General features: G+C 40.4%; 1 protein-coding gene across 2 annotated transcripts in view; it reads left to right on the top strand.

Moving 5' to 3' along the window:
- The first annotated feature begins 794 nt into the window (after positions 1-794).
- reck (reversion-inducing-cysteine-rich protein with kazal motifs) overlaps positions 795-13,124 on the top strand; it is a 64,161-nt gene continuing 51,831 nt past the window's right edge. For both annotated transcript variants that reach the window (XM_046370891.1, XM_046370890.1), the window contains exon 1: positions 795-982. In XM_046370891.1, coding sequence (XP_046226847.1) covers positions 910-982 — 73 coding nt within the window. In that variant the 5' untranslated portion in view covers positions 795-909. The remainder of the gene's footprint in view (positions 983-13,124) is intronic.

Genomic DNA, 13,124 nt, shown 5'->3' with positions numbered 1-13,124 from the left:
CTTCATTCAGAACAGTTTTTATACTTGAGAATTCTTGAGGCATCTAAAAATGAATAGAATAAAATGAAGAAGAATAAATCTTCAGCTGAACTGTTCACAACTTGGAGATAAACGCAGCCTGTAACGATGGCTCTAAATGTAGACGTTGTTTCGTTTTAAGCGAGTGACAAACCATAGAAAGTGCACTAAATGCTGCATGTCTCACATAACTGTATCAAATTAGAAGTATATGAGAGTAATATCTTTGTGACGTGGTTAAAGTCATGTAGTATATCTTCTCTTTTCTCTTGGCCTTATAACCCTGCTCTGTTTGTCTATTTGTTTTAGTGATTTCACTTTTGGCCTTGTGGGTGGTATCACGGGCCCGAGTGGACAGGCTGAGTGGGGGGCATTAGATGCCTGGAGATTGTGCTCTCTGTTCTTTGAAAGTTCTTTCACTCCTTGTGTATTTGAACAAAATAAAATCATACTACAATCACAACAGCTAACTTATCCACTAAACTGCCTCCATCCCATTGGAGGTCAAAATCAAAAACTTGTGATGTCTATTTGATATCATCTAAAGGTTGATATCATCTAAAGGGTAGTGGGGGCACAAGTTACTCCCTAGGATTAAAACTATATTGGATGACGAGTCACCTGTCACCTGTTTTGTTAATACTGTTTTTAAACTATTGTTTTCTGCTATTGTCACCGTTAACCGGTCTCGTTCTTCGTTCTGCGCATGTCCTGTGCGCTCCCTACACAACTCCAGGGGCTGTGGACTGTGAGAGAGGGAGGGAGGGAGGGAGGGAGAGAGAGAGAGAGAGAGAGAGTGAGAGAGTGTTAACTGGGGATCCATGGAGCAACTCACAACACCAGTATTTTCTATGTCTTCTTGTCCACGATGCACTTTAGGATTTCAATAAGATGCGTGTGTGTTTCCAGATAATCAGTTTCCTCCTTGCCGTAAACTTTTACTGCCAGCCGCTCCAAGCTCAGGGTAAGTCTGACCGTGTCTGTGATTTCAACTTCAGAAGTGAACGTCTGTATGTCCATATTGCCGTTAGTATATGCTTTCATGCACTGGCAGACTTGCTGAAAAATATCAGAACAGTGTATCGCTCAAGCTTAAAGCTACTGCTCGTTTGTATGCTTTAGGTCGAGATTAACTTGTTGATTCGGTGACAGTTGGTATCCTACTGCCCCGAAAGATTTCGCTCTTACGCGGTGAGAACATCACCCCAAACTCCCTTTATAAACCCTACAATGTGACATTCATTTGCTTATTAGTGAACTTGAACAAATCGCAGACTAGTCATTAAAATGTATCCTGAATACTAAAAGCCCTGTGGTAAATTCGGGCATCGAAATGTCCGGCAGCCATCACGTTTTGCAACATAATCTATACATTTAAAGTAGTTACCAGCGCTAGCTGCCGCCCACCACGGAGTCTAATTGTGAAATGACTGTGGGAATAACGGGAAAGAAACAATTGTAAAAGTTAAAATTTGATCATTCTGAGGGTATTTGCTGAGCGCCGAATTAAAAAGTGCACCCTTTAAATTCACGAACGGTTTTTAATGGTGAATTTTAGGTTTGTATATTTGCCGTCAACTGCAGCAATATCTGGAGTTAATCCATTATTGGAATGAAAGTTAGCATGACCCTCTATCTGTGTCGGAGAACGCGACGTACGGTGTTAGCATCCTGTGTAGCGTTTTCTCAGAACAACAAAATATTTTAAATGAGGCTTTTAAGTTTCAGGAACGACAGTCGCGTAGTTAAAACAAATTCCCCCTCTAGAATCCCTTCTTCTAATGTATGACCGCTGGTAAGGTTTAATAGTTTCGAAACTTCATTTGTTCGGTTCCCCGTGTGACAAGTAGCCGGTTATAGGAAGGAACTAGTGGTAGACATAGCGGATCGGGGGAAAAGTGAGAAGTGACTAAAACCGCCATGGCAAACGTCATGAACTATTTAGAACTTTTACTTCTTCTCGATTATTGTAAATAAGCTATGATTAATTTAAGATCTTCTCTCAATCATTAGGACCGATTTTGCAATTCGGCATCCATCCCATATCCTCAAATCAGGTTGAATTCCAAAAATACGTCATAGTTTTTTCTAATATTATGGCAAGCTTCGACCACAGTCATTTTAATTCTCGACAGGTATTGATAGATGGATTAAAGTATCTCAGCTGCACGTTGCGTGTGTGTGGCTCGGGATTTATTCCTAAATTAAATTTCACTAGCTAGTTTACGGTAAGGAAACTTGGAAATAAACCCGTCTGGTTTTAATGGAGTCTGGCTTTTAAAAGAGAGAGCAGCCTGTAAACAAAATGTGTCGGAATGAATGCTGTATTATGTTTTCAAGGTGCTAATTAATTCACTTGGATTTATTAAGGCAGTTCGGCAAACACACAGGTGTGTGTGTGGGTGTTGTATGACAACTGGCCTTTAAATTGCTATCACTTGTTAATTGGCTGAGTCAACATGGAGCTGCCACTTTGTACTTTGGTGCTATGTTTTTGAGCCATTTGTGAAGGCGTCATCTCTACAGACTTTCAGCTGTTGTCACTCTATAATATCATTTTGGCCAATGTGTAGCCTAGCCTCCTTTAGCCATACATTTATGGGGCTCCATGGGTTGGGTTATAAATTGGTCTATCATGCTGGTGGGTAGGTCTTTGATGTTCAGTCCACATGGGTGCAGGATGTGGATTTGCTCTGGCTAAATATCAGTGTTTTTTTTTCTCTCACACATCTGCCAAGAACATGAAAGAAGCACAGCTCTTAGATCCTCATTTGGGGTGCACATTGTCTGTCAAAGTCTCGTGACAGTCATAAAGGTCTCTGAAAATCTGAAAAGGTGTGATAAATGGCACCATGTGAGAAAGCGATCAGATGGGTTTGGCCTTTGGAAGATAATGGCTACATCTCCAACTTCTTTCCTCCGCTTACTTTGTGTAGAAATTCCATACATTTTTTTTCCCCTGTCGAGTTGTGCTAAACTTTTCTCCATTTCTTTCATGTTGCGATTTGGTTGTGGAGGCTAGCCGTGAGAGAATGCATCTGGAACCAATTTGACTCCTCAAAGCAGAGGGGGTAGAGGAGGGGAAGGAGGGAAGTGAACGGCAGCCCTTTTCTTTCCATGTCCACTGTGAGCAGACATGGGCCTGAGTCCCGCAAACCTAATTATAGTTTTGTGAACGCAAGATTAAAGTGCAGCATGCACAGCTGAATTGCTTGGCTATCCCATGGTATAGTGATTGTTGAATTGACTATGAAATACAACAAGCAGTCCTGCGCTTGTGTTTTGTTAAGAAATAGAAATACACCGAGCGAAATTATAAAAAGAGTTAGGGTCAGCTGATAATTTCTCTTTCTGACCAGATGTGTTTGATGTAGAATAGGAATGTTTCAGAACATTCTCGACTTTTGCTTTGATGGATGCTGCTCCCTCGACTGCGTTCCCTGGAGACTCTGAGTTCAAAGCAATGCTGCTATCGAAAGCAGCATCAGCAGTCTTGTCATAGTTGAGGTTTACGTGCTAGTAAACAGCACACACACATTAGCAGAGCAGCAAGACGACTCTCAGAGTGCAGGTTTAGCTGCAGATACGTTGTGTTTGACGCTTCATATCCGTGTGGTGATACTGATCGCTGATACTTGAACGTATACTGCGTGCACCTGCTACTGTTTTGTAACCAGTTTAATAAAAGTCCAGTTAGCTGTTGGACATCTGAGTACCACATCAGAACTACACATTTTTAGAGTATGTCAACTTTATGCTAGTTAGTTTTTTCTCTTTCTTACAGCATTCTGTCCAAACAAAAACATTGTGTTTTTCCCTCTGTCATGTATCTTTTCTAAAATGGCTCCAGAGTGTATCAATCTTAAAACTGCTCTGCTTGGCGTTTCAGTGTGTACTTTGTAAGCAGAGCTTTTGTGAAATGACGACATAAGCTGCTCAGTTAGGGTCGTGTATGACTGGCTGTGAAGTTAAAAAGGTTAGTCGTTATTTATTAGTATAGACAAAGAAATAGCAGAGTTGTTGTCATGGACCTGGATTTATGTTGATTTTTATCAGATGATGTTGCACTTGTTTGACTTGGAAGTGACTGCTGTTTTTCATATGTGTTTATCAGACCATTAAATAACTATTTCATACTGACAACAGAAACAGAAAAATATTGACTACGATGTCGTGAATTTGGCTGTATTAAAACACAGAAAAATTTCTTTAAAGAGTTAGTCAGTCATCTTCTTGTTCTTCTTTGTCTTTTCTGTTATAATTTCACAACAGTGTCTATGGACCATATGATAGACTAGCTGAAGCTAGCCTCTTACCTAACAACTGCCTAAAGTCGCTAACTAACCTACTGCATGCTATAAACACAGAACTAACTATAAAATGAACAACAAAGTATCTATGCTAACATTACGATGAAACAAGTCACATTTTAAATCCACGTCATTCGGCATAGTGCAGAGGAGGAGCGAGGGGTGGGGTTGGGTGGTGGTGGGAGTGCGGGGTGGGGCGCATGGCGTGGTTGGTGCCTCCAGCTCAGCTGCTCAGTTGTAATAGCCGGGTTTCAACCTGTAGAGGGCAGTTGCTATGCATATTTATAATACAAAACAGAAAATTCAAATACTTTCCACTAAAATGTCAAGATTTGGACCTGAATCAATGAGTGACGTTACTTAATACCTATTTAGATTGATTTGAAAAAAGGGGTTTAGTTACTGTTTAACGAAATAAGCTCCATAATCTTTTTCCATTTTCAAGAATTCCAGCGTGTGTTTGTGTTTCTGTTTGTAGAAATGACTGAATGGGAGCCATTTGGATGAGATGTTTGATGTTTTAGATATGTAGTTATTGTGTGAGTGCGAGCAAGTATGTGCTGGTGTGCATGTTGTAGCTGTGTGTGCCCAGACTGCTCTGCTTACTGCAGAAGAGAGGATGCATGTCGCTCTAAGAGCAGAGAGCCAGTTTACCTGCAAATACAAGACAGAAGTCACTTGTCAGCTAACAGAGATGCACCTTAAACACCTGACTGAATGTAGTGGAAACGTAGAGTAGTTTTTCTGTTGGCAAATACCTCCTCTTCCTTCCCCCTCCCCTTCCTTCCCCCTCCTTTGGTTTTCTCCCCCCATTCCTCACTCTCTGTGGCCATATGTGCTTCATTATGTCATTTCCCATTACTCACACAGGCAACAGTAGGTCGGGTCTGCATCCTCCTTTGATTCTGCTAATTGAATATGAAATGAGGGGGAAAGACACACTCCACCATCTAGAGATGTGTGTGTGTGAGACATCTGCTCTGTCTATGACAGGGCTCAGGTGTTACAGTTTAGTGGATGTATGGCTGGTGTGTGTGTATGTTAACTGGTACACACCTGGTCAGCATGTGGCTGGACTGGTCACTCCAGCTCTTTACATAACCATATACACACGCACAAACATTTCTCAGTCACTGAAAGCCATAAAATAATGTACACTATTTTGTTTCTCATGTTTGTTTCCCTAGCAGAGACTTAACATCATTTTTAAACCCAAGGTACTGTGTTACACTTGAGTACAACTACAGGCCAACCAGAGGGATGGGAAATGCTTTATGCTTTAAAGTCGATTGCTTGGACCCGCTTTAAGTAAAGGCAATAGAAAACACACTTGACATGAAGACAACAATTAGTACTATGTTGTCCTTCGAGCTCACATCTCAAATACTCATACCAGTCCATCCATCATTAAACAATAAACCTCGATCATATGTGCAGCAGTCTGTTGAAATGACAGCTGTAAAGACATGATTTAAGGCCTAAACTCGTTTTCGTGACGATTAGAATCAGCTGAGCTGTGGCTCTGCACAGTCCTTGATGGAAGTGTCTTGTAATGTGCTTTTCACCCTCTCATCTGTCAACACTGAGTGACTGATGAAGCGGTAGCAAACTGATCTGACATCCAGCAGCGTTAAAGGTTGGAACAGGTAGTACAACGCGTGAACGTACCCTGTCTAAAGTTTTTGATAACTGTACTGCGATTCTGTTGAGAGATTCCCAACTTTCCCTCTCACTCAAGTCATGTAAAAGTCCAAAACAGGAGGGTATTTAAACAGAGCAGGACTGCTTTAAGTCTATGCCCCAGATGTCAGTCCGAGGCAATCTGGCACATGATGTCAGTTCTGCATCAGGAACAAGTAAAAGTTCCATTCATCAGTGTGTCCCACTCAACACTGTCACAAAGGCTGTTTGAAGTGCCTTCAGTGAGGATGTGAAGATTTTCAGTCTCACATTCACATTCACCAGATGTTACCAAATACCAAATGTGGACTCAGTGTGAATCACTATGAATACTTATATCTTAATATTCTGAGATAGGGATTACTAATTACAGAGTTTACTGATTTTATGGAACGCCCTGAATTCCTCTCATTGTGAAGATGACATACTTGTAATTTACCAGCTTATCTTCTTATATGATAAATGGCAATTCATAGGAAAAACGCTGTCTGTTTAATGTTCCTTATGGCATTTCTCAATTAATCAGTGCACAGGAAGTGACCTTTGACCTCCGTCCATTAAATTCTCCCCCCGCCGAGTTTGCAGTGGCTGTGAGGAATTCAGGAAGGAGAATGGCTGCACTGGGCTTCTCTGCCCTGCGCGTATGGCTTTGTGTGTCCTACGCACAAACGTGACACTGATGTTCATTCTGTTCAACAGAACCGACTGTGGGCTGTTTTATTTACCACCACTGCTGAAAGTTTAAGGATGAAATCTATCACATAGTCCTTTCAGATATTTTGTCATCTGTATGGTGATGGTATGGTGAGACATTTTTTATGTTTTTATTCATTTGATTCCTTAACTTGCAGAGACCAAGACTGGACTGGCCTGCCATTTTTATACCCTGTCACCTCTAAATATGCATGAAGTGGACTTTGCAGACTACACTAATGTCTTATATTTCACCTGAAGCCCATTAAGTAACCACTAGTACCTGTTGAGTTGTTTTTCAGGCAAAACACACTTTTATTTAAGAATCTGCAACCTGATATTAAATTATTGCCAAAAGAAATCTTTTTATCACTTAATGTTATGCTTTAGTGGCCCATATTCCAGCTTTAGAGAACAAATTTGCAATCATTTAGATACTGCAAACCATATGAGAAACCTGGGTTAAAGGCCCCTGGGCGTCTGAGGCCCATGCAGGGAGAGCTGGCCACTTTTCCCGGTCGTTAATCCAGCCTTGACAAAAACTGAAAAATTTGTGAAAGCAGCACCGTCCTTAACAGAGAAAATAATGTTGGCAACTCTGCTGTTGGCATGTTGCACGACTTTAAAGCAGATGTGATGGGGTTTTTTTTTTGTGTGTGTGTGTTTCAAGAATTTCCCTCCAGGGATTAATAAAGGAATTCTGATCTGATCTGATCTGATCTGTTGGATCAGCCCAATTTCAGAAAGTCACAAGCCAGCGCTGTTGTTCAAAATCCTGTAGTGGAAGGAAGCTAAACCGAAACCTGCCTGGAAGGAAGGAAAACAAACAAACAGAAAGAGCTTGAAACACTACGTAGTCTGGAAAAAGGCCCGGCAGTGGTGTAACATATAGGCAGTGTGGAGTAAGTGGGCAAAACCACAGTGGTGCTTTTACATGACCAACTGCTCAAATTCATGAACTGTACTGCAGTTAAGGGGAGAATGATATCGAAACTGAAAAGTCACAGTTCTTTAAAGAAGTTTTATTATGGTAAAGAACATTATTTGACACATTTGCTGTGGTTGAGGCCTCTGTCCAGTCTGTGTTGGTTGAGAATTATTTCTTCTCGTTGATTAATATGCAGCACACTTCTGTACCATTCAGCCCATTGATACTTCAGCAAAAAAAGGTCATGTCATGAATTAATTGAACATAAACTTATTTTCATCTTAAAAAAATTTAGTCCTTTCTGAAGCCACCTCAAAAGCCCTAAAAGATAGCGCCAAGGCACTTCCTTATGTCCACTCCTTCCTTATACACACACACACACAACAGGAAACTGGCTGGCAGGAAACCCAGAGTAATGTTACATTTAAGTAGAAAGGGGGGTTGCACTGAAATTCCTCTCCTTATCATCCCAGCAGCTGGCTCTCAGTCATGAGCGGAGCGTGGCTGTTATTTCCAGAGTGTTTGTCGTAGCTGAGATGCTGTTTTAACCTGACCATTTGAAGTGGGGAAGCCCAGCGGTCTAGATGGCACTTCAGTGGAGGGAAAGCAAAACGGAAGAAAGTAGCTTTTGCTAATAGTCGGCGAGCTATGAGAAGTTGAAGCTGGTTACCGCACATTCAGAAGATCAAGTGGAAAATCTCCTCTGTTCTTATTTCTGTGTTTCTTTTTGACGTCGTTTGCTTACCGTCGCCCTGCTCCTGTTTCTTTCTTGTTCTGTCCTGGTGTAGCTGAATTATCCTCTTTTGTGACTTTAATTTGTAATATTTTGTTCACAGCGTTTCTGTAGGAAAGGAACGACATCACTTTTCCATATCAAAGTTAGCTTATACTTGATGAGGCATACTGCACCAGTCATTACAAGCTGTGTGTGCCCGAAATTAACTTTGACTGGTAGATAAAAGAATTTGCTGACCAAACGCATTATCTGTCAGTTCCCTGATACTATTTTTATTAGATTTCTATACAATTTGTAAAGTCTACCCAAATAGAAGTGAAAAGGGTGTTGCTAAGATTTATTAAAAATGCTGCAATGACACACTAATGTCATCTGTCAAATCAGAAAGCAGTTATACGTGTGGGGCTTTCAACAAAGGAAAATTAAAAAAAAATAAAAATCTATATTTTCTTGTTTAGAAGAACCCCCCTTGGCCATTTGAGTATAGTATATATATTGAATGCATCATGAAGTCTCTGTCAGCAACTCTGCTGGATTACAGCATTCACAAGGTGCACTTGAATGCATCATGAAGTCTCTGTGCCTTATGTCAAGCTCTGTTAATTTTGGACTTTGCTCTAATGTCTTGCATGTCTCTCTCTACAGTGATAAACTTGAGTAATGTTTATGCAGTAATGTTAATGTAGACTCACTGTGCCCATGGAGTCAGGGCAGACTTGGACATTATAATTTCACTGGAGTGGTGTTTGTGGTTTGTGTCCGTCTGATGAATCGAAATTTAATGTTCACTCTCTTTTTTGCTCTGGTTTGATCTCTACCAACTCCTGAGGTTCAACATCTGGATTTTCAGCTGTTAAATGCTCCACAGTGTTCAAAGGCTCTCTGTATGTATGCAAATGCTAAGTCCCTGATGTGCCCTCTTTAAGTCATGGAGGCAATGGTAAGATGCCAACTAGCTATTAGTGCTGTGGCACAACTGTCCGGGAGTTGACCTGTCTTGACAGCACCATGTTCTTAGCCTGAGGATGCTATTGTTTCTTTGACCATGTCTCATTTCCTGATAAGTGCCTGTAATTTATGATCCCATTTAATATTTAATAAGATATTGTGTGGTGACAGTGGCAAAGGAACAGGAAGACAGATGATTTTGCTGAACTGGGAATCAACAGGCAGGGAACACTAAGCGGCATCTGGAATGTTAATGAGGATCCTTTCAGTATTCAGTTTACGGAACCAATTAGGTTGTGGTTGACTGTAAATGTGTGGTGTAAATCAGAGCTGTCAAGTATCAGTTTTTTTTTTTTATTTGTAGCTAATGAGGTGACTCAGTTTAAATTGTGTGCAGCTTCTTCTGAGTTTAGCTGTTCCATTAAACTAACTCTGTAGTTATGGACTTTTTGTCAAACAGGAGTTACAGAGGAAGGTACCCGTAAGGAGAAAAGAAAAGGTATGGAAATGGGTCCATGTTCAGACATCACCAGAGGCAGATAGAATCACATTCAGGCTACTGAACTCAGATGAGACTCTCCACTGTTTTCTGGTTAATATGCAGTCTGCTGGTGTCTGTGTTATGAACCGCTAAACTTTCTACGCAGACACTGGATTGAAACTGCTCAAAAACGATTAACCGAGTGATGAGTCTCTTCCTATATTATCAATCTCTGACGTATCCTGCAAACAGGTCCTCTTTTATATTAACATTCTCAGAGCTACATTGAGAATTCCTGGCTTATCGAGTGCGTAACCACCTTCACGAGAACGCTTAGTGAAGACAGATGAAGAAAAGACTGCTGGGTATGTTGGCCTTGCTTTGTATTGCAAGTGTGCAGTATTTGTGGCTAGCAGTTGTTTAACAAATGAATGACAGTGGCCATATATTTTTATTTAACAGCTGTATACCAGTGGATGGATGTACTTACCATATTTGGTCACTTGAGCAGTAAAACATCTGTTGAGTTGCAAGCAGGTGTACAGGAAACTACTGGAATTCCATGATATCAGAATGATGAACGTGTACTCACCGAAAGTCCAATCCAGCATTTTAGCATCTGACGCATTTCTGATACTGACATTAGTATTGCAACAACCCTAATTAGCATTCAAAGACAACTATGTAGCTGATTTTCATGGTTGTTTGAGTTATTTAAGATAAGACTTTGGAATTTGGTTGTTACAGCAGCTAGCAGGACAAGACAGTGCAAAAGTACAGAAAATATGTATAAAAAGATATAAAAGATTCTAAAAGAAACAAAAACTAAAAATAAAGCAATAGGTTATATTTACAGTACAAAAAATATACATTTGTGTAGAAGGGATTTAACAAACCACTCATTACATTCTAAGACATTTGACTTTTAGATGAAAACTTGAAAACTGAGAAGAACTGTGGAAAAGCAGAAATAAAAAAATGCATGATTTTGTTTTGTCATAAGTTTGTAATTTTTTTATCCAGTTCATGTTTAATAGCTGTGTAGACCACCGAACAGAACTGAAGTTTATTGTGAATATCTGCAATTTGAACCATTAATGGAACACTGGGCATACAAAGCGCTATTACTATCATTATTGTTAGATAGATAGATAGATACTTCATTGACCTTGAAGGAAATTTAAAGCATCCAGTAGCTATGTATACAGCCAGAACACCAATGCAAACCAAACCACACCTAACAAATATTTTACATCAGGTAAAAGAGGTCTAAAATTTAAAGAATCATATATCAAATATACAAAGTCGGGGAAATAAATCACACCGAGGCTCTATGTGTACCTCCATTTTGCAGACTTCTCCGTGCAGCCACTACACTTCATGGGAACCAACCGAGCATGCACTGGAAAACCAAATTGCATGTTGAATTTGGGAGTATAATCCATGCCTTGGTGTCACATGGTTTGTGATGTTTTTGGATTCATAACATCTCTTCACAAATAGCACTGAAGCGTTCAGACGTGTACGCAGACAATGGAGGGACTGATACTGATATTTGTGGTTCAAAGCCACAGACCCCATTTGACCATCAGGTGCTGAACAAAAAAATACTTCTAATGTGATTTTCTGCTGGGACTTTGAACATAGACACAAAAGACACAATTTACCCCCCAATGGTTTGAGTAACCTCCCACTGTGGGGCCACATGTTCCCCCTGGGGAGATCTCAGACCTCATGCCATCCCTTATCTCTGGGAATAAGGGATGTGTGTGTGTGTGTTTGTTTTCAAAGGACCTCAGGATTAGATTAGAGTTATTAGAAGTTTCAAGAGGCCAATTTATGCATGCAGTATGCAACATTGCTGGCTTCATCTGTCTGTTGAAGTGATGCCAGAGTCCTGATGCAGTCTTTAAATCAGTGTCATCATTTATTATATACCATGTTACACAGCCCTGGTAAATCCTGCTTTGAACAGAGAGTGTGTGTTAAAGTAGAGTGTGTTAGACTTCAAGCAGTACCCAAGCATACAGTAAAACTACAAAGAGAAAAAGATATGAACAAAATCAACAACATGACATTAGCCTTTTCACAGTATCTTGTAGTGATAGATTAATTATATTGTTTTTAAGAAGATGGAATTAAACATTAGTTTACTCTCATTTGCTCTCATGTAACTGTGAAGACGCAATTCACACTTCAGATGTGCTGAAAGTTTTTTGGAAATGTTACTAAGCCCGCTGTTGTAGCTAATTTCCCTGATGTTTAAATGGGAAGTACAAACTTAGACTTTAATCTTTAGGGTTAAATGTTGTTTTACATGCAGGAATCTATAAACACTGTCCTTGTGGACAATGCCGGTGACCAATACAACAATGCAGTGTTTACCTGGGTTATTGTTCAAAAGCTATTTGTGCTCCTCAGACCAGCAGCAACTGTTACACACTTACAATATAGGTATATTATAAGCGAGCCAACATAGCCAATAAAGCCCAGAAGATGACACCTGCTTGAACAGTGTGGTGTTCTACATTCTCTTAGCTTTAGAAATGGCTTCTGTATGTACTTTAATAGAATAATAATGATAATAATGATAAGTTCAGTAACAGATCCAACAGAACAGATAGAAATGAGGCCAAAACAGACTTTGAAATTCCTGCAGTCCTTACTGGTAAGTGAAGCCCTGTGCTCTCAGTGACTGAATGTAACAATGTAGCTGAGAGGGTGCTCTTGTTCCTGTTGTGTGTACGCTGAGGCAGAATGGGGCCAGTGCTCATTAGCAGCTAGCCAGGGGCCTCATACTGTACATGACTGAATGGCCTCCATCAGCCCTCCCCGTCCCTCAAATTATTATGTCACCTGCCATTGTTCGCAAAAGCTGTTCCTGTGTTTGTGTATGTGAGTGTGTGTGTGAGAGAGAGAAGGAGAAAGACAGGGACTGTTCATTTGTTCCCAGTTCATTCAGAGCACAAGGTGCACTGACAGATTAACAAAATCAGCAAAATAAGGACAGCCGAACTTGACTGTTAGAAAGTGTGTCACTAGAGATGACAATGCCAGTCTGTTGGACCACTTTGATCCCGAGTGAAATATCTTAACAGCTGTTGCATGGCTTGACATGACATTTGGTACTGTCATTCATGGAGCTGAGAGGATGAATCCTACTAACTTAGGTGGTCCCTGACTTCTCCAGTACCATCGTCAGGACCAAGTTTTCTCTTATCCTATAAAATATCTCAGCACCTGCCAACTGGATGGACACAGCATTATGTTTGCACATACTGCTGGTGATCTCTGACTTTTAATCATATGTAGTATGATAGTACTACAGTA

This window comes from Scatophagus argus, chromosome 18 (assembly GCF_020382885.2).
Source record: "Scatophagus argus isolate fScaArg1 chromosome 18, fScaArg1.pri, whole genome shotgun sequence".
NCBI lineage: Eukaryota > Metazoa > Chordata > Actinopteri > Scatophagidae > Scatophagus > Scatophagus argus.
The sequence above is the reverse complement of the archived record's forward strand: the minus strand, read 5'-3'. Positions and strand labels throughout refer to the sequence as shown.